General features: G+C 43.8%; 1 protein-coding gene across 3 annotated transcripts in view; it reads left to right on the top strand.

Moving 5' to 3' along the window:
• IMMT (inner membrane mitochondrial protein) overlaps positions 1 to 20,576 on the top strand; it is a 45,109-nt gene that overhangs the window by 12,900 nt on the left and 11,633 nt on the right. The window contains exons 3-9 of one of the 3 annotated variants that reach the window (XM_020969460.2): positions 2,406 to 2,592; positions 6,833 to 6,929; positions 8,492 to 8,593; positions 8,958 to 9,068; positions 12,136 to 12,272; positions 13,217 to 13,317; positions 19,730 to 19,868. In XM_020969460.2, the coding sequence (XP_020825119.1) occupies positions 2,406 to 2,592; positions 6,833 to 6,929; positions 8,492 to 8,593; positions 8,958 to 9,068; positions 12,136 to 12,272; positions 13,217 to 13,317; positions 19,730 to 19,868 (874 nt within the window). The remainder of the gene's footprint in view (positions 1 to 2,405; positions 2,593 to 6,832; positions 6,930 to 8,491; positions 8,594 to 8,957; positions 9,069 to 12,135; positions 12,273 to 13,216; positions 13,318 to 19,729; positions 19,869 to 20,576) is intronic. The other 2 variants (XM_020969462.2, XM_020969463.2) reach the window with 2 other exon arrangements.

Here is a 20,576-nt window from a genome sequence, read left to right as displayed (position 1 = left end):
ACTGCACCAGCCAGCTGCCCCAAATCAGGGTTTCCCTGAGGTAGAGGTGAGCAGCGAGAGACTTCCAGCTGGTGTGTCCGAGCTCTGGCATGCATATGGAAGGTGACTGGGGGCAGCTTAGGAGGAGCTTCACATGCCAAACAGGAGTTTATCTTTGACCCTTAAGGGAACAGAGGGCATTCTTAGCACCTCCATGATCAGACCTATGCTTGATGAAAATCATGGTGGTGACTTTGTGGACTAGGGATTGGAATGGAAACAGGTTGAAGGCTCTGACACTAGTCCAGGTGAGTGGGGTTGGGACCTGAATGAGGGTGGTTGTGCCACTGTGAGTAGGAAGACAGGTAAAAAGTGTGCCATGATTAGTAATCAGATTGGCCAACTGATTGTGTGTGGGGTGGGGTGGAGTGAGTGAAGAGTCAGGAATGACATTGAGATTTTCCTCACCTCTGCGTTTTGGACATCTAATTGGCAAGATGGTGGTGCTTTGACACCATTATGTATGACACCAGAGTGTGCAGTAGGGAAATGCAGAAGAGGGGTAGAATTGGTGAGAAAGTTCTGTTTTGGACATTTTAGTCTGGGATGTCTATAGGACATCCATTTCTAAGTATCCAGTAGGCATTTGGTGGCATGGGACTAGAGACCAGGAGAAAAAGGAAGTCTTGATAAAGTGACCTAGAAGTTGTTCCATTGAGGTGATCATTGAACCCATGGGAACTGATGAAATCATGCGAAAGAACATAGAAAGGAAGCAGACCAAGGGCCCGGGACAGAGCCTTGGGGGGGGATCTTCACAACTAGTGGGCATGAGGTAGATAAAAACTTGGCAGAGGAGGCTGAAGAGAGGTCATCTGGGAGGAAGAGATCGAGGGAGAGCAAACCCCTGACAGTCCAGAGAGGAGAGCCCCTGGTCAGCAGGGCACAAGGCTACAGGGGCCGAGGAAGGGCCGGGTGATTTGGCAGGTAAGTGAGCTTCAGGTGAGTGAGGTCAGAAACCCCTGGGAGGAAAGGGGAGGCCCCAGGTGTCGACAGCCTGTTCAAATTTAGCTAGGAAGGGGAGAATGGATGCTGGCGGGCAAGATAGAGTCTGGTGAAGGTTCTTAAAGGATGGAGGAGACTGGGGCGAGTTTGAGGCAGCAGGGAAAAAACCTGGGAAGGTATTGTAGAGTAGGGTAGAGGGAGATTTTCAGAGGCAGCTAGGTGGTGCAGTGGGTAGAATGCTGGGCCTGAAATCAGGATGACCTGAATTCAAATTCCCTGTCAGACACTTAACTATCTGTTGAGTGACCTTAAGCAAGTCATTTAAGCTCTGCCTCAGTTTCCTTAGCTGTAAAATGGGGATAGTAATAATAATAGCACCTACCTCTCAAGGTTATTGTGAGGATCAAGTGAGGTAATATTTATAGAGCCAAGCCTGGCAGAGTGCTTGACCCATTGTAGGCTCTATATAAGTGCTGCCGGTCATCAGCATTAGTATTATGCTGGTTAAAGTCTTTTGCTTCTAAAATAAATGTATGTGTGTGTGTGTGTGTGTGTGTGTGTGTGTGTGTTTATGTGGGGATAGATAGTCTTTATCTAGAGACTTTTCCCTTTTTTTGGATAAACATACATGTAGGAGTCTTGCAGTGATGGCCTAGTGCTATGAGATTGGCTCTAGAAGAAATCTCCTTCCCGTTGAAGCTTTTTTGGTCCTTTAGTAATTAAGCTGTCTTTGTGAGGTTCTAACATTGACCCGCCTTTGTATTTCTGTGCACAGTTCCTGGTTTTGGGTCTTTTCTGACAGCATTGCTAAGATGTAATGAGAGAATTTATTCCGTAATGAATGAGGTTACGTATACAATGGCTGGCATACTGCCTGACGCATGAAAACATGAAAAGGCATGGATTAAGCACTTGCTGTGTACCAGGCATCGAGTCTGGTTTCAGGGACCTGGTGAGATGCTTCAGATGCCCCCTTTCCAAGCTGCTGGAGGAGAGGCGTCAGTAAGTGGGCAGAGGCTTCTGAAACATTGCCTGCCAAGCTGATTTTACTGAATCTCTTGAGGGTTCAAAGCAAATCTCTCAACTTCTTCTCTACTCAGGAGGAGGAACAGGTTTGTGAACAGTTACATCTTTGTCATCTTGCGGGATTTTCCTGTCCCCATTCTTCAGGGGCGGAGCAGGTAACTGTTCCCTGTCATAGCGTTAAAAGCATCAGATTTAAGGAGAAAACATCTGACTTCATTATTCACAGTTTCTGAATTGATCGTGGGAAAATGGTGCTAGAGACCTCGGAGGAGACGGTTGTGATGGAGAAAATAGTATTCTGAAAATGTTAATTATTTCAAATATTTTGTTTGATCAGATAATATTCAGAACCTCTTTCTTTTAAATATTAACCATTTGCTCTTTCTTTATCTTAGGCTTTCTGCAGGCAAAATTGCTGGAGCAGGCCTCTTGTTTATTGGTGGTGGTGTTGGTGGAACCATTCTGTATGCTAAGTGGGACCAGCGTTTCCGAGACAGTGTAGAAAAGACCATCCCTTTTTCTGACAAGGTCTTTGAGATGGTCCTTGGTTCTTCCCAGGCAGTGCCATTGCCAAAGCAGCCGGTAAGACTGAGGCTTTGTTTTGCTTTTTTAATAAAATGAATAGTGATCAACATGAGCAAATAAATAAAATAAGGGGTCAGGGACGCTCCTACATAAAATTTTAACATTTAATGAGGTAGAACCAAATGGATTAAGAAGCAGGCGAAGACAGGCCTCATGGTGGGTCTTCTTCCGCACACCAGCTGCCTCTGCCCTGCCTGCCTCTCTGTCTGCGCTCCTGGAGTTTGTTGTTAATGTGTGGGCAGCCTTGGCATGGCTGATTGCAGTTGGTTTCTCCTCCTTTTTGTGTTTCCTTGTACAGTTCATGGTTTTTGGTCTTTTATGACAGTGTTGCTAAGATGTGATTAAAAAAGATTCTCGCAGGAAACATTGTGTTCATAACAGATTTGTGTTTGCCAAGACTATTTGAATTAGCCTAATTTCCCTGAACAGGCTTCTGTTTTTTATTGATAAATCATGGAATCATAGAGCTGGAAAGGTACCTTCCTAATTCCCTGGTCCCAGGCCTCTCATTTTACAAATGAGTCTCTCAGATATTATGAATTGTCTTGTATCATGCAGTGAGCTAATGCAGAGGTAGGAGTAGAAAAACCCTTTCCTTCTTATTTTTGATTCATTTTTATTTCTGCTCTACTATGCTGTTGTTTGTATTTGAAATTCCATAGTTATTTAGCATGTTAAAAAAATGCAATAAAAATTGTTCCAATGCCCAGAAGGTGATTGTGGGGTTGGGAGGATTGAACCTTGTGAAAGAAACAACCAGAAATACGATCAATTCTTCCATCTCTGGATTAGGGAGACCAGAGAGTATTTAAGACAAACAGCATACATTTTAAAAAATTACTCTTAAAATTTATTTGGAACTTAACACACACAAGTAGAGTGAGCGTGGTCATGTCCATTGTAGAACAGAAAAAGAGGCTTGTACGTGAAATTTCAGGTCTCTATTATGTAGTTGGCATCTCTTAAGTCATAGATCTTTCTGAAACCTCATTATTGCCAATGATGTCAACACCCTTTGTCACCATATTAAAAAGCAAACACTTTAAAAATGGGTTTATCAGCGGTCTGTATGTCTCTGTACAGTCTTCCTGTAAAATGTTTAAAGAACCCAACGTATTCTCAAAAGGCTCTCTTCTCGTGCTGGGGTGGGCGTCCCCAGCCACTTGGTGGGTTGTTGGAATTAGGGGGACGCCTGCTCTCCAGAGAAGCAGCTCAGCAGAGCCCATTCAGACTACCTGGGTAACCCTGGGAAAGTCACATGATTTTCATGAGCCTCAACTTCCTCATCTGTGCGGATGGGGATGGAATGCCAGTACTAACAATAGCACCTATCTCATAGGATTATTGTGCGGATCCAGTGAAGTAGTCTGCTTGAAGCGCTTTGTAAATCTTAACAATATACATTTGAGCTCATTATGACCCTCGGTCACCTCTAGTGGCCTCATGGGCCTCTAGCAGCTTAAAATAGCCATGCTCATGATATGCTGGAGACCCAGCTCCTCAGCTGTCTTTGGGCTCCCACCCAGGCCTTCTATTTTAAGGTGCACGGCCCCAGGGAATGGCCAGGGGAAATGATGAGCCAGGGTCCCTCCTCTGCTTTCTGTGTGCTCTTTCTCATGGATCTGGGTTGTCAGCGTCCCAGCTTTGAGCTTAGACTCCTTTGTGTATAAGTCTGGTTCTCACATGGCTGTTTTCACTCGGCTGACCCAGCGTCCCTTCAGACTCGGTGTGTCTAAAGTGAGCTCCTCCAGCTGGCTGCTCCTCTTGCTGTTGTTTTCACTGTGTGAAGAGCCTCACCGTTTCCCTAGTTTCCCATGTTTGAATCCTCAGTCATCTTTTTCAAAATTCTCCTGTCCCCAGTTTTTCCCAAGTCACCAAGTCCCGTCCTCTCCTTGACAGCGTGTCTTATATCTCCTTTCCTTTCATTCCTATTGATACCGTTTCATGCTAGCTCTTAACCCTCTTATACCTCAGCTGCTGTCAGCTCTACATGCAGCTTCCACATTAATTTTCATAATACACTGATTCTTTCCTCAGCGGAATGTTGTAAAAACATAACGGTAGCATAAATGAAAAGGTACATACCATGGAGATCTTTTTAGTGAATCATGGAGAGAGGATCGGGCTTGGGAGACAGGAGTGTTTTTAATCCCAGCTCTGTCCTCAGCATGGTGTAATGGAAACAGCATTAGGTTGGGAATGACAAGACCTGGGTTTCAAGCTTAGATCTGCTCCATGTCCACTGGAGAACAGTTGGACAAAGCCCTTAGCTGCTCTGGGCCAGTGTCTTCAGCTGTAACACTCTGGCCTCCCGTATCCTGATTTATTTTAAGTCAGAAGTGGGGTGGAGTGGATGGAGGACGTTTGTCTTGGGAAATACTCAGGTCCATACTAGCTCTAAGAGACTGTGATCCTTTCACTGATAGATATCCTCCCTTCTCCACTAAATTAGATTCAGGAATCATAGAAACTGGTGATCATTTGAGCTGGAAAAGACCTTGGAGAGATCTGCTGTGCTCTTCCTTTACATGTCTGCCTTTTGGCCCTGTGTTCTCTCTACCATACCACCACTTTATATGTATTGTTCCTCACCATGGGGGGCAACTTGGTCACTATTTATCAATTGACCAAAAGTGACCTTTTCCCCCACATGTCAATTAGAGAATTGACACTTGGTGATGGAAATAATACATTTAAATAGTCCTTAGCACTTGCCTCGCAACATCCCTGTGAGATGAATAAAGCCAATTTTTCATGAGAAAACTAAGTCTCAGAGAGGTTGTCACTTGTCCATGGGCCTATAGCTGGCACTTGAACCTAGCTCTCTTGACTTAAATATATTAGTAAGCATTTCGTTACATCATAATTCAGTGTCCATTTGAGGCAGTGAATACAGCAGACATTTATTAAGCACTTACTGCATGCAAATCTAGGTACCTTGTAGGTGCTGGGAATAGATGCAGGTCTCTGCCCTCCAAGAGTTTAGTCTGTTCAGTTGGACACCAGCATTGCCTGACCGGGGGTGGGGCTAAATAGAAATATCTGTAAGTTCGATGAGCATCTTCTTCAGTGTGTCTGCTGGTAAAGGTGCTAGTGAATAGCACTGGCATTAGAAATCGCGTATAGACCAGCAAGCGGAGGGAAAAAAAGAGAGAGACCTTGGATAATTCATAAGTGGCTCATTTCCTGAGTGATGGAACAGTATCGAAACATGAATTTCTCATGAAACATGAATTTAAAAAAAAAACCCTAGCTGAAATTGAAACAATTTACTGAAATTTTTAGATTTATTAATTTTTAGGCTATTTTAATTTTTTTTAAATAAGCAAGCATTTATTTCCCCCCCAACACACATATCATTTCAACAACAACAAAAGAAAACCTTTGTAAGAAATGTGTAATCAAGAAAAGCACATTTCCACGTGGGTCCTGTCCAATAACATATGGCCCTTTTTTGCGTTCTGAAGCTATTGCCTGCTCTTTGTCAGGAAGACTGGGTAGCGTACTTCTGTGGGTAGTCTTCCAAAGGAGAATAAGATGCTTCTCTGAGTTCTTACTCTGAGTTCTCATTTTGTAGTGTATGCATGTTGATAGTGAAGAGACTAATGTTTTTTTTTCTTGTTGCTACAGCTAGTATTTCTGGCTTTTTTTTTCCATTTTATTCCCCCAAAAGATTTGATGTTTTGGTTACCTTTTTTAAAATAAATTTTTATTGATAAGCTTTTGGATTTTTTTTTTGTATACCTATATTTCCCCAAGCTCTTCTCCTACTTCTCCCAAAGAGTCATCTTTTATTACAAAGAATAAAGAAGAGAAAAAAAAACAGTTCAGCTAAACTAAGTAGTCCATGCTCCGCCTGACTGACATTATCTGGAATGTTCTCTACTCATTGTCCCCGCCCCCCTTCCCCAAAAGGACTCTAGGCTTGTGGATTTAGGGACAGCCTGGAGAAGTGACGGGTCCAGCCCCATGTTTTCCACAGGAGGGGCCCAAGGCCCGAAGCTGCTGGGGCACAGTGGAGCTTGCCTCCCTAGCGGGAAGCTGCTGGCCGCTGGAAGTTGGTGCGATTCGGTTGTTCTGTTGTTGTTTCATTCCCCCTTCTTGGTGTAGTCACCGTGTACTTGGCCTTCCTCGCTCCTCTCAGAGTTATTTATTTCAGTAGGAAATTGCTGTGCATGCTACTTCAGGAAACTGTACATTTTCTGAAACAAATGTTTTTTCTCTTCCCAACATTCAGCCTGGTCCACTAAAAATTTCTAGTATGTCAGAAGTAATGAAAGACTCTAAACTCCAGAAACATAAAGGAGACACGCCAAGTTCTGCAACTAAAGAAGGTACTTATATTTTATCCTGATAGTTTAAAGTGAAGCAGAGAAATCAGTACGTAGATTTGATATTCTTGTACCCTTCTGTGAGGAGGAGAGTCAGCTGGTCCCTGCAGGTTCCCTCTCATGACAGAGACCAGGGAGATTCTCTCATGATCCCTTAGGACTCTTGTTGGGCCCCCGGCTCAGGTGAGGAGTGGGGGCCACGGAAGGAGAAGACCAAGTGCTGCCGGGCTTGTCTGGCTCACCAGAGTTCGGGGCTGCTTTGGGCTGCTTGCTTCTCCTCCCCCAGGAAACTGGCTTTCTTTCTCTTTCTTTCTTTCTTTCTTTCTTTTGATTTTTGGAGCCCATTTGCACCTGTTTGATTCTCTGCCCAGCTGCCTGCCCTCACACCTCAGCTCCTCCTGCTGCCAGTGCTCCCCAGGCCCTCTGTATTACCCAGTATTTACTTAGTTGGCAGAGAAGATGGATGCAATTAAGCTATATCTGGGAAGCCCTGAGATCACTGAACTTCCTAGGCTGTGGTCTTGTGATCAGAGTGGCAAGGAGTGCAGGAGCTGTCCTTCAGCAGAGGGTTGACATGGTAGGAGGCCTCCTCAGAGCTTACAATGGGTCGGTGTTTTGGTAAGGTTCATTTATGGTGTTTGAAACCTGGAAGGTGGTTTTAGATCATAAAACTTCTTCCTATCATGTTGCCTGTTTTTGTAAACCATCCTTCCCCCACCCCCAATTACCCATTTCTCCCAGCCTACAGCCCGACAGCTGCCTTCACTGGCACACCTGCCATTCCATTCTCTCCTGCTTCTCCTGTGGATGGACGTTCCCGCTAAGGAACACTCTCAATGCTTCTTCCTGCATCTTCAGTTCTCGATTGGGTTCATGTCTTTTAAGCAGTGCTTCTTAACTCGTCCATCTTCTTTGTGTTGCTTTTCACTCCTGGACTTACCTCCTTCCCCTTTCAAACCTTAATTTCTCTTTTTGATCGTCTTCCCTCCCTTCCTTCATTTGAAGCCAGACGGGATGGAAATGAAGAGAATCTGAGGTGCTGTTCCCCTTCCTCACAAGTTCCCCATTGGCCTCCTAGCCTCTGGCTCCAGTGTGCTTCTGTGTTCCTCTCTCTTCTGCCCACTATTTCACCCCCTTGATCTCATGTCTCCAGGCAGCTCTTCCGTTCTTCCCACCTTCCTCATTCCACATTCTTTTTGTCCATCTTGCCCTTGGGGACTCTGAATGCCTGACTCTGTTCATTCAGCCTTCCTCTGGGCACTGCTGTGAGACGCTTTTCCTTTCAGATGAACACAGACAGTCCTAGAGCTATGGCCACTTGACACATTTCTTCAGTGTCCTTTTCACTGTAAAGGAGCCCACAGTGAGGGGCATTTGTCTGGTTCTTCGAGTGCAGATTGTTCTGCCCAGACATTCCCTGTATTTGAAGATGCTTGCCAAATATGTTGATCGTGAATAGTTGCAGATATCTATGTGTTATTGACAAGCAAGGTAAATATGGATTTGCCTTGGCTAATGTATATTTGCAGCACCTACAGAAGCAGCTCATATTATTTCTGCACCAGGTGATGCTCCGTCCATTCCGTCTCCTGCTGAGCAGCGTGAAAATTTTGACCAAGTACCTCCGCTTGAACTACTCGAAGGAAAACAAAAGCCTTATATTTCAGGTAGTACAATTGTTTTTTCATTTGTCTCTTATGAATTCTAGCGTGCTTATGGAGTGGCTAGACACATTGGGATGGTGATAACCTCAGCACTCTTAGAAATGTGTTGCTTTTAAATGTTTGGTCCTCTTCTTGAAAATGCGGGGGTTAGCAGCCAGGGGACCTTCCATCTCTGCCTCTGGAGTGGTCCTGGGCAGAGTGAGGAGATGTGGTCAGAGAGCTCTTCCCTCGCTCCAGTCATAGAGTCTTCCATTGCTACAGCTAGCCAAAGACCTGTGCCCTGGCAGGTAGGAAACAGTGGTGTTTTAAGCCCCATCACGTGTGTCAGTTCTGCATTGAAATGTGCTTCCTTCTGTTCTGTTGCAAGAGGAGAGACATGTGCATGAAGCTTCACCTTCTAGAGCAAAGCGAGTCTCAGAAGAGGTTGCAGCTCAGCGGGTCCAGCAGGAAGCAGAGGAGCAGGACAGAGCAATCCAGTGTATGTGAACAACCCTAGCTCTTAAGTACTGGGGGGTCCTCTTTGGCCACTGCCTAGCCCGGGCTCACGTCTGTCACCGACTTTTCGGTTCCTTCCTTTGCTGGGGGGTAGGAGGCTGCCTGTCCTTGACGGCTGGGCAGTCTGTGGCCAGCTGGACTCTCTTTCGCATCTTCATTCCATCATCCCGGTTCTTACCATCTCTTCTTATCTCCCGGAAAGTGCCTGCCAGGCAGAGAGACGAATTCAAATTCAGGAAGAGCATTTGACATGCATGTCACATGTCACATGTGTACTCTTTTGGTGTGAGTCACTGAGTATGTAATATACGGGCCTCAGTTTCCTCAGTCATAAAGTAAAGAGATTGGACCCACATGAACTGTCACCACTATTACTAGCCAGCATTTGTAGAGTGCTTTAAGGCACAGTTTACAAATCTTTGTCTCATCTGATCCTCTCAATGATCCTGGGAGATAGGGCCTGTTATTCCATTTTACAGATGAGGAAATTGAGGCAGGCAGAGGAAAACTGACTTGCCCAAGGTCACACAGCTTCATAAGTGTCCGAGGCTGGATTTGAATTCTGGTCTGACTGCAGGTCTTACCCTCTCTTCACCATTCTATCTCTCTGTCTTTTTTGACCTCTCTGGTCCCTTCCATCTCTGAATCTGTGAACCTGTATGCCTGTGACAGCATTTGGTGCTGGGGATCAGAAGCCTTGTTGTTATTGCTGATCGGGAGAAGAGCTCACATTTACCAAGTACTTTTACCTTCACTTTCAAATTTAAGGCTCATTACCACCTGGTGATAGAAACAGTACAAGGATCTGAGGCCTGGAGAGTGTAATGGACTTGCCCAAAGTCACTTTCTGTTGGTGGGAATGAAGATCAGTGGCCCTGGCTTGAGAGCTAGGGCCCCCCCCCCACCCGTGGGGCTTCACACCTTTGGCCAGGGCTGCCACAGAGGGACTTTTCCAGATGATTGAGGCTTGCCCCTTTAAGTGAGAAAACTTGGAGAGAATTCTAATGCAAATCTCTACAAGCATGTCCTGTGCCTCCCTTGCTCATTAAACCAGAACCTGTAAAGCCTCATGAGCCGCCCCTGTGATCCTCAGGGGAGGCTCCTGGGCTGCGTTTTGGAGGTTTCCTGGCTGCCAGGGTGTCTGCCTGTGACACTGCCATCTCCCTTGCCCACCCTGTTCTCTCCCAGAGCCTGACTCCTGCCTGGTCTCCCTTTCTGGTTGTTAGAGGTGGCACCGGTCTGCTCAGGTTGTCACTGGGTATTGGTTTTGGATTTTCCAGCTCCTTTCTTTTCATCAGGAAGCCATCCCCAATCTCTGCTCATGCTTCCTTGCTTCAGATTTCCTTCTCATGGCCCTTGTTAAAAGGTATGCCTGTTGCTTTGGCGTCACGCGTGTTTCTGCTCTGAGGGCTTCATCCATCACTTCAGTCACCATTTAGTAAGCATTTTACTCTGTGCCATGCACTGTCCTGGGGGCTGGGGGCATTATGACACATAGGAGACTTCTCTTCTGCTGGGGAGGGCAAGCGGCAGGAGTGCTGAGGGTCCGTGTACAAAGTAATGCTGGGAGAGGGGTCCTCGAGAGAGGCCTGCTGCGTGTCCGGGGCCAGGGGATAGTGGATGGAGTGCTGGGCTTGCCCCGGGATGACCTTGGTGCAGATCTACATCTGTTAGACTGTGTGCCCCCTGAGAGCAGGACTGCTTTTGCTTTCCTTTGTATTCCCAGCATGGGGCCTGGCACACAGTAAACCTTTGTGCCATCTCTGACACTTACTGGTTGTGGGACAGTGGCCAAGTCACTTGACCTTCCTCACCTTCAGTTTCCCCGCCTGTAAAATTTGGATGCCTCATTGGGATGTTGTGAGACTCCAACAAGATAATGTCTATGAAGTTTGGTAGACCTTAAAGTGCTATATATAAATGTCAGCTGGTATTGTCCTTACATTTTCCATGTTAAATTTAAATTATTTATCCTTTTCCTTAAAAGGATCGCTGCTTGTTTAAGTTTGTACTTTTCTGCTGTTTCTGTGTCAGTTAAGCATGCATTCCTTTAAATGCTTCTTCACCCCCCATTTTGGGGTATTCTTACATCCTTTCCATGTTCCCTTAATGGCTTTTGGCAAGATTTTTCCTCTTTGCCTTGAAATCCTTTCCAAGACTTGTAAGTCCCAGAGCTTCTCAGGAACCCCAAAGAGGCTGGCACATTAATGATTAATAATTAATGTTCCTAATCTTTACATTATCTGTCTGTCTTTTCCTATGTACTTTCCAGGCCTGTCTCAAGTTGTCTTTTTTTGTGGTCTAACTTAGATCGTGAGTCAGTATATGGGCAGAATGCACTTTCTTATTGAGTATAAATTCAATCCAGAAAATATTTGAGAATAGTATCAGTCATTTTTAGCTGTGCCATCTTAGAGTATGTGGGGACATTGCTATCCTAAAGCAATAAGCAATAGGATCTTTTCTTTTTTTTTGTTTTTGTATTTTGCTAGGCAGTGGGGTTAAGTCACACTGCTAGTAAGCATCAGACGTGTGAGGCCGGATTTGAACTCAGATCCTCCTGACTCTAGGGCCAGTGCTGTATCCATGTGCTACCTAGCTGGCCCAGTAGGATCTTTTCTTAACTTAGCTGGGTCTGTGCTTTGAAACTTTGTAGAAAGAATTCCTCCTCTCCTCTTCTGTGCTTTTCCTCCTTTTATACAGTTTTTTCTTCTTCTGATGTCCCTTTGCTCTTAGGTTAGAGAATTGTCATTTTTATTAACTGTCTTTGTTTGGTAGGGGATATATAGATACATAGTGAGGTTTTTATCTTTTGTTTGTTTTTGCCTTTACGCTTGGTATTTGTCTGTTGACACCATTTCTGGTTGACTGTGATTTGGATTATCTCCAGTATTCTAAGTCACAGCTTCATAAGGACCAGAAATATTGTCATAGGGAAGCCCTTCAGGCGAGTCAGTGTGGGAGGGAAGAGAGGTCATGATGTCGTTGAAAAGAAATCCATTCCTCATGATGGGAGTATCCTGACAGTTTTAACTCTGGCTTTCTTCAAGCTCTGGCCAAAAGCTTAGAAGATTCTTTAAGCCACACAGCTCAGATCACTCTGCAGGCAATAGCTGCCCAGAACGCTGCCGTCAAGGCCATTGACACTCACTCAAGCAGGTTGAAGAAAGCAATGGACAGTCCAGAGGTAAGCCAGAGCTGTCGTTGAGATTGAATGGATTGAATAAAAAATCTGTCTTCTTTTAGCAAGAAGACAGCCGAACGCTTGTGTTTACATCGGGTGAAATCATCTCATTTCCTTTTTTTAGTCAACTTTAATGTCAGCGCAGTATTGATGATAGCCCACGTCCATAGAATGACAACATGCTTTGCCACAGAGTAGGTGCTTAATGAACCTTCGTGGATATGGATTGATGATCTCTTTAAGAGGGTTGGCTGGAAGTAATTCTTCCATGTCACGTTGCAGTGACACGTGCATTCCATTTTACAGTTTACAATTTAGAAATTACAATTATAGGGACACACCTATGATCCCTTTCCTACGCCAAGGTGTTTTAGTTTCCCCTGTTTGGAGTGTGTCTCTGTATGGCTCTTGGGCCCTGATGGAAGGGTATTATTTCCCCATAAAGATAAAGAGGACCATTTAAAAACAGAATGTTGGGGGAAGGAAAAGGACTCTATACATGTCTAAGGCATTGTACTCATCCTAGAGCGTGATGTAGTTAGGAAGCTATAAGAAGGCCTGGAGGGAAGCACAGTGTCACAAATCATAGAACATGTAGTTTCTGCTGTGGTATCAGGGTGCCCTCGGGGTTCTCCCGTGCCACGGAGTTAGAAGAGCGTCCTGTTTGGGCCTGGCCGAGGACTGTGCCTGGGATCTAAGGAGAACCTTTTACGACAAGGTTGGCTCCCAAGGGCGATTTCTGTGGTCCACAGTTTATTTGTGAATTGGCCTGTGCTGATGACAGCATACTTACCCGTGCTTACAGGGTGGTATTTAAATGGTTGGAATGAGTAGAGGGCTGCACACTCATTCAGAACCGTCCATTTAGCACGTTGGTGTCTTTGCCCATTCGGGCACTTGTTACTTCTTGTTCAAATCTGCCTAATGACAAAGATTTTGCTTCCTAGGTTGCAAATGGGAAATCGATGCAGTGGCGGTCAGTGGAGGATGCCTTGAAGGATCGCAGAAAGGCTGTTGATGAAGCTGCTGATGCCCTTCTGAAAGCCAAGTAATTCGTTACTCATTCTTTATCAAGGAAATTGGTCTGTGTAAGAAATTGGCCTGAAACTCCTGGTGGAGGATTTTAGATGAGGAACTGAGGTTTTCCTTGGATTGCTCCTTGGTTCTGTTACAAAGCTGAAATTTGCTATGGCTCTTCTCTGACCACATGGGCACGGGTGGGAGCCTTTTGAGCATACTAGACAATCAGAATTGTGTGTAATAGATTTATTTTTATTCAGTATGTTTTATTTGGACTCTATTGAAATAATTAACCAGGATCCTAGAAATTGGTGTTTCCTTCCTGAGAAGTGCAGCACACCAGCTGCTCTTGTCCTAAGACGCTCAGATAGTTGGGTGCATTTCTGGGCTGTGTGACCCACGTGCAGGGATATTGGAGTGGCTTCTGGCAGGGGCCAGGAGGACAGCCTGGAGCTCTAAGGTTCTCCCAGATCTGCGGCTTGGATTTTGTATGCCAGTGAAGCTCTTCCACAGGTGGCCTCAGATTCTCAGCGTCCATGAAGAATCCAGATCTGGCCCCAGATTTTGCCTCCTGCCTTGGTTTATACTCCATGTTGTTGTTCAGTCGTTTTCAGTCCCATCTGACTCTTCATGACCCCCTTTGGGGTTTTCTTGGCAAAGATACTGGAGTGATTTGTCATTTCCTTCTCCAGCTCATTTTACAGATGAGGAAACGGAGGCAAACAGGGCAAAGTGACTTGCTCAGGGTCACCCAGCTAGGAAGTGTCTGAGGCCGGATCTGAACTCAGAAAGAGGAATCTCCCTGGCTTCAGGCCTGGCACTCTCCTTACTCCGCCTCCTAGCTGCCCCATTATACTGTAAGATGATAGATTAGAAAACCTCATCAAGCACATCAGTGTCTCTTTTTGTAGGCTGCCACACAAGGCCCAGGGCGAAGCTGCCGGTAACCAAAGGCTCAGCAGTTGAGCCTCTCTGACCGGGAGACTTGAGCCCACTTCCCATGCAGAGTTCTCAGCAGTTTGATTAGCGTTAGCTGTGAAGTATTTACACTGACAACAGGGCAAGAGCACGTCAGTAAATGTGCGTCACACAGACCTGATTGTCATCCTGCATAGTGGAGAAAGCATTGAGAAGGTGAGGGGAGATCACAGCAGATATAATGGGTAAAGAGAATGAGTGACAAAGCCCTATGCACGTGGGGTCTCATTTGTCCACACGACAACCCTGGGCGGGTGGGTGCTGTTATTATTCCCATTTTATGGATGACAGAACTGAGGCAAACAGGCTAAGTGACTTGCCCAGGGTCACCCAGCTAGCAAATGTCTGCAGCAAGATTTCAGTTCCGGACTTCCAGCCCTCCAAGGCTGACACTGGGCTCCCTAAGACCTATTTTGATGGATCTGTGATCTCGTCACTGGGTACTCTCCATCAGTTCAACCTTTGTGAGGCGTGTCTGTGTTCTTCCATAAGTGTTCCATAGGGTGATCTAGAGACCACCTCTTTTTTTTTTTTTTAATCATCTGGGAGATGCCAGTGTGTCATGATACCTCCATTCTTGTTACATCCTAATAATTGTCTTTTAAGCTGTATCAGATGTGCAAGGTGTGTGAAGTAATATGATGAATCTGTATATACCCTCTGTGCACCTTGGCTTTGCCTTTGGGGTACCAATTTTGGTTCTTCTTACATCGTGGTATTTTATGTTTAGCCAAATATCATCATTAGGAAAAAAGCAGCCCTAAGATTTTGCAGCAGTGCCCAGCTTAAGGTCATTGAAAAATACTTTGAAATATTCGGCACAGTGAAGCGTCCGTCAGTCATGCCAGTCTGAGATGCACAGACTGAGGAACCAGCTTTGTAGGCAGCTCCCATCTGGCTACGTCATAGCACTTTTGGAATTGCTAGGGATGCGTAGAGGTGATACCGGTGCATTCTGGGATTCATAGTTATAATTTTAGAGAGTGTCAGAGACTGGAACACTCCCTAGACTAGAGCCAGAAACCAGTTAGAATCTTCACTACAGCCTAGCTGATAAAGCAGAAATCCAGTTGATGTTTGAAGACCTCTCCTGATGGGGACCCACCGTTCCCTCCAGCAACCCTTTCTCACTCTTAGACACCTGTACTGGTTAGAAATCTTTTCTCAGATATAGCTGAAATCTTTCCTATAACTTAAATGACTCCTGGTTCTGCCCTTTCACATCAAACTGAATGGCCTATCATCCCCTGCTTGGAGACAGCTCTTCTGGCCCCTCTAAGTGTCTTTTTTAGGTTAAATGGCCCCATTCTCTTCGGTAGAGCCTCATGGCATAACCTGGTGCCACTCACCCTCAGCATTTCCCTCCCAGCTTATCCATATCCTGCTTCACGTGGTCAGATCTGGGTAGGGCAGAGCGTAGTGGGTCTGTCGCTCATCTCCCTGGGCCTGTACGCTCTGTTTCTCCTCATGCAGCCTAAGATTGAATGAAATGTGTTTCGACTTTCCTGTCGTACCACGGACTCATGGAGCCTATGGTCCACCAACCCCCTGGAGTCTCAGTTCTGATGAACAACTGTCTACCCCACCTTGAGCTTGTAAATTGTACTTTAACCCAATTATAAACATTCATGTGCAGCTTTGTTAAGCATGCCATTTTTGCTTTTATCTAAGTCATCAGTAAGAATGTGAAGCAGTCCAAATAGCAAGCATGGATCCCTGGGAGCTGACATCAAAATATTAATGACTCCTGGGATGGGGGGGCCCATTCACTCAGCTTGTTCTGAATACCCCTAACAGTACTGTAGACTAGCACATCTTGTTGCCTTGTTGATAAGAACCGCTGTGTGACTGAACAGGATGCTGATGCTTAGCTCTCCCGTTCCCCTGATTTACCAGTCTGAGAATTGTGTTAAAAAGGGAATGAACTAAGAGTGACATGGAGCCATGGGAGCTCTCTGGAATCACTGCTTCTTTGATAGATGTTCATTAAACATTCCTTTAGTAATGTATTCTAGAGTTGGAGCAAGCTCACTGGCCTAGTTTGCAGCCTCCATTCTCCTTCCTGTCTTTGAAAATCAGGACATTTGCCCTTCAGCCCAGGGGTATTCTTCCACAGTCTCTTGGAGTTTGCTGACAATGGCTTAGCACTCACAGATTGAAGTTCCTACTGTCTGCTGACCTGAGAGGCACAGGCTTCCCCTTTTCATGATGGGGGATGAGAGTAGGTGCTGTATCGTTACTTTTGGATGTCAACGTTCAAAAAGACTGCTGTCTGTCTAGGAGGCCTTTTGGAAGGTTGCTGCTCAAAACATTTTTTCGAAGTTATTTGGATGTGTAAGTTGGGCTGTGTTTTTAAAACCAACTGTATCACTTCATACCTTGTGTGTGGCTGTACAGTACCATATGCTATCAGAAATTACTTTATTTGTAAATATTTTCCTTGGCCTAAGCTACTTTGAGGTTTTAGGTTAGTGCTATAGAATGTTCTTTTCACTCCCATACTCTTTTCTTTCTTTTTTTGAAAAAATATTTTTTCCCTAATTGTATGTAAAAACAATTTTTAACATCTATTTGTAAAAATTTTGAATGCCAAATTCTCTCCCTCCCTTATTGCCCTCCCCCTCCATTGAGAAGACAGACAATTTGATACAGATTATGTATGTGCGGTCATGGAAAACATATTTCCATATTAGTCATGTGAAAGAAAACAGACCCAAAAAAAGCAAAGAAAAATTTAATAGTTAAAAAAAAATGTGCTTTGATCTTCATTCATATTCCATCGTTTTTTTTCTCTGGAGGGTGATAGTATTTTTAATCATAATTTTGGAATTGTCTTAGATCTTTGTCTTGATCAGAATGGCTAAGTCTTTCATAGTTGATCATCATATGATACTTCTATTACTGTGTGCAGTGTTCTGGTTCTGCTCACTTTGCTGCAATTCATGTAAGTCTTTCCAGGCTGTTTTCTTTTGCTTTTGTTTTTGTTTTTTTGTTTGCTTTTTGGTGAGGCAGTTGGGGTTAAGTGACTTGCCCAGGTCACATAGCTAGTGTAAGTAGCAAGTGTTTGAGGCCGGATTTGAACTTGGGTCCTCCTGACTCCAAGGCCACCTAGCTGCCCCCTTTTCAGGTTTTTCTGAAAGCACCTTGCTCGTTATTTCTTACAGCACAGTAGTATTCCATCGTAATCATATGCCACAACTTGTTTAGCCATTCTCCAATTGATGACTATCACCTCAGTTTCTAAATCTTTGCCACCACAAAAAGAGCTGCTATAAATATTTTTTATACATATAGTTCGTTTCCATTTTCCTTTTCTTTTTTTAAATCTCTTTGGCATACAAATGTAGTAGTGGTATTACTCGGTCAAAGGGTATACATGGTTTTATAGCCCTTTGAACATAGTTCCAAATTGCCTTCAGGAATGGTTGAATCAGTATACAACTTCACCTACAGTGCATTAATGTCCCAATTTTCCCACATCCCCTCCAGCATTAGTCATTTTCCCTTTCTGTCTGTATTAGCCAGTCTTATAGGTATGGGATATTGCCTGAGAGTTGTTTTAATTTGCATTTCTCTAATTAGTAGTGATTTAGAGCATTTTTTCTTAGTACTATGAATATCTTTGATTTCTTCATTTGAAACTGCCTGTTCATATCCTTTGACCATTTATCAATTGGGGAATGACTTATATTCTTATGAATTTAACTGAGTTCTCCATATGTTTGAGGAATGAGGTCTTTATCTGAGAAATTTGCTGTAAATTTTTTCCCATTGTTAGCAGTACTAACAGTATTTCCTTCCACCCTGTTTTATATTTCTTTCTTATCCTATCCCTACTTAAGTGTTTTGCTTCTGACTAATACCTCCCCCAATCCACTCTTCCTTCTATCAGCCACTTCCCCCCTTCTCTTTCTCCTTTCCCCTCCTACTTCCTTGTAGGGTAAGATAGATTTCCATACCCGCCTGAGTATGTTATTCCCTCTTTGAGCCAATTCCAATGAGAGTAAGATTCAAGCTGCAGCCCCCCCATCTTCCCTTCCACTGTACAAGCTCTTTTGCACCTCTTTTATGGAAGATAATTTACCCCATTCTGCCTCTTCCTTCCCCCTTCTCCCATTGGATCCCCCTTTCTCACTCCTTAATTTTATCTAATTAAATATACATTTTTCCTGTGATGGATTATACTCAGTTTTGCTGGGTAGGTGATTCTTGGTTGTAATCCTAGCACCTTTGCCCTTCGGAATATCTTATTCCAAGCCCTCTGGTCCTTCGATGTAAAAGTTGCTAAGTTTGTGTTATCTTGATTGTGGCTCTACAATATTTGAATTGGGTTTTGTTTTTTTTTTTCCCTGGCTGCTTGTAATATTTTCTCCTCAACTTGGAAGCTCTGGAATTTGGTTTCCTGGAGTTTTCATTTTGGGATCTCTTTCAGGAGGTGATTGGTGGATTATATCTATATATATATATATATATATATATATATATATCTTGTATGTGTGTGTGTGTGTGTGTGTGTGTGTATGTATATGTGTATATATACATATATACATATTTTACCCTCTCCTAAGATGTCCAGGCTTTTTTTTTTTTAAATCATGACTTTCTGGTAGTCTAATTTAAATTTTTAACTTTTTAACTTCTCCTCACGCTGTTTTCCAGGTCAGTTAACTTTTTCCAATTTTACATTTTCTTCCATTTTTTTTTTCATTCTTTTGCTTTTATTTTATTGTTTCCTGATGTCTCGCGGAGTCATTAGCTTTCACTTTCCCAATTCTAACTGTTAAGCAATTATTTTCTTCTTTGAGTATTTGTACCTCCTTTTCCATGCGACCAGTTCTAGTTTTTATCAAGTTCTTCCATTCAGTGAATTTTTGTGCATCTTTTTCTATTTGGCCATTTCTGCTTTTTAAGTCATTTCTTCTCTTTAGTGGATTTTTGTGCCTCTTTTACCATTTGGCTTATTCTGTTTTTTAAGGTGTTATTTTCTTCAGTCTGTATGTGTGCGCGCGCGTGTGTATCCCTTACCAAGCTGTTGACTTTTCTTTTTTCATTTTTCAGTCAGTGTTGTGCCCACCCTGAGTAAATGCTTTCATTCTTCCAGGCTTTCATAAGGTATTCTAAGTATGTGAAGGTACTTTGTAGGAGAGGCCACCAGGTCAGTTTCATGCTCTAATGGATAGAGGGATTTAGGATGAAGTGTATGAAGTAGATTTTATCATCTTTAAAGAAGCTTGTTTTGAACTGCTTCTGTAGCTGACTCCGACAGTTATAACTCCTGTGGCTTCTTTCAGCTGACCATAGATGACCAAAATTGCCTGTGCCTTAATAGGCTGATGGCAGTCCGCTCAAGCTTCTGCCCTGAGTCTCACAGAAATCGTTTCTTGTACCCCACGTCACATTCCTCTGTGGTATGGGGCATTGTGTCACAGTGCAAATGTTCCCTTTTTTTCCCATGTCTTCAGAGAAGAGTTAGAGAAAACGAGGAGCATCATTGAGAATTCTAAGAAAAGGCCCAAGCTTGCGGGGGCCCAGACCCACATCTCTGCTGCAGAAGAGAATCTTCAGAACATGATCGTAGATCTGGACAATGTGGTCAAAAAGGTCAGTTTCCATTGTTTATGTCACTCAGCTGTCTGGGCTTGACCAGGAGAAGGCTATGATGCTGAATTGCGTTTGACCCACTCTCTTCACTCACCTAGAGTTTTATGCTGTGATAACCAGTCAAAGGGAAGCTGTTGATTAAAGAAAGGACCTTTGGATGCACATAGATTTGTTCTACTATTTAAGTTTCCTCCACTAATGGAGGTTATCTGGTCTCTGATTGAATTACCATTAGTGAAAAGTAAAACAAAAGAAAAGACAGGAAAACTTCCATGTTCTGTGTGTGGAGCCATATTCTGAGTTCACTGAATGACCTTAAATCACGAGCAATTCAGTGTGTAGGTTAGAGTGTCATTTAACTGTGATGAGACCTACATCACCTAAAGAGATAAAGATACACCTTCTGTTTTTAATGGATTATGCAAAGAGATCTCTAGTTCATCTCCTTCCACTCTCCATTTTTGCCATCTGCATTGAATGATTCCTCTTGGCTTGGAGAATGTGGAAGTGGGTAGAATTTAGTTGAAAACGATCCTTTTAATGCCGTGGAGGAAAAGATAGTTGGCAAAAAGATAGAAAGGACAAAATTTAGATCTCAGTCATTTTATTTGAATCACAAGGGCCCAGTTTAGTTCCTGGCACATAAAATGAACTTAATAAATACTTGCTGCTGGATTAATTTCATCTCTGTTGGTTGATTTCTCTCCC

The sequence above is a fragment of the Phascolarctos cinereus genome, unplaced genomic scaffold, assembly GCF_003287225.1.
Source record: "Phascolarctos cinereus isolate Bilbo 61053 unplaced genomic scaffold, phaCin_HiC Scaffold_2;HRSCAF=192, whole genome shotgun sequence".
Classification (NCBI taxonomy): Eukaryota; Metazoa; Chordata; class Mammalia; order Diprotodontia; family Phascolarctidae; genus Phascolarctos; species Phascolarctos cinereus.
The sequence above is the reverse complement of the archived record's forward strand: the minus strand, read 5'-3'. Positions and strand labels throughout refer to the sequence as shown.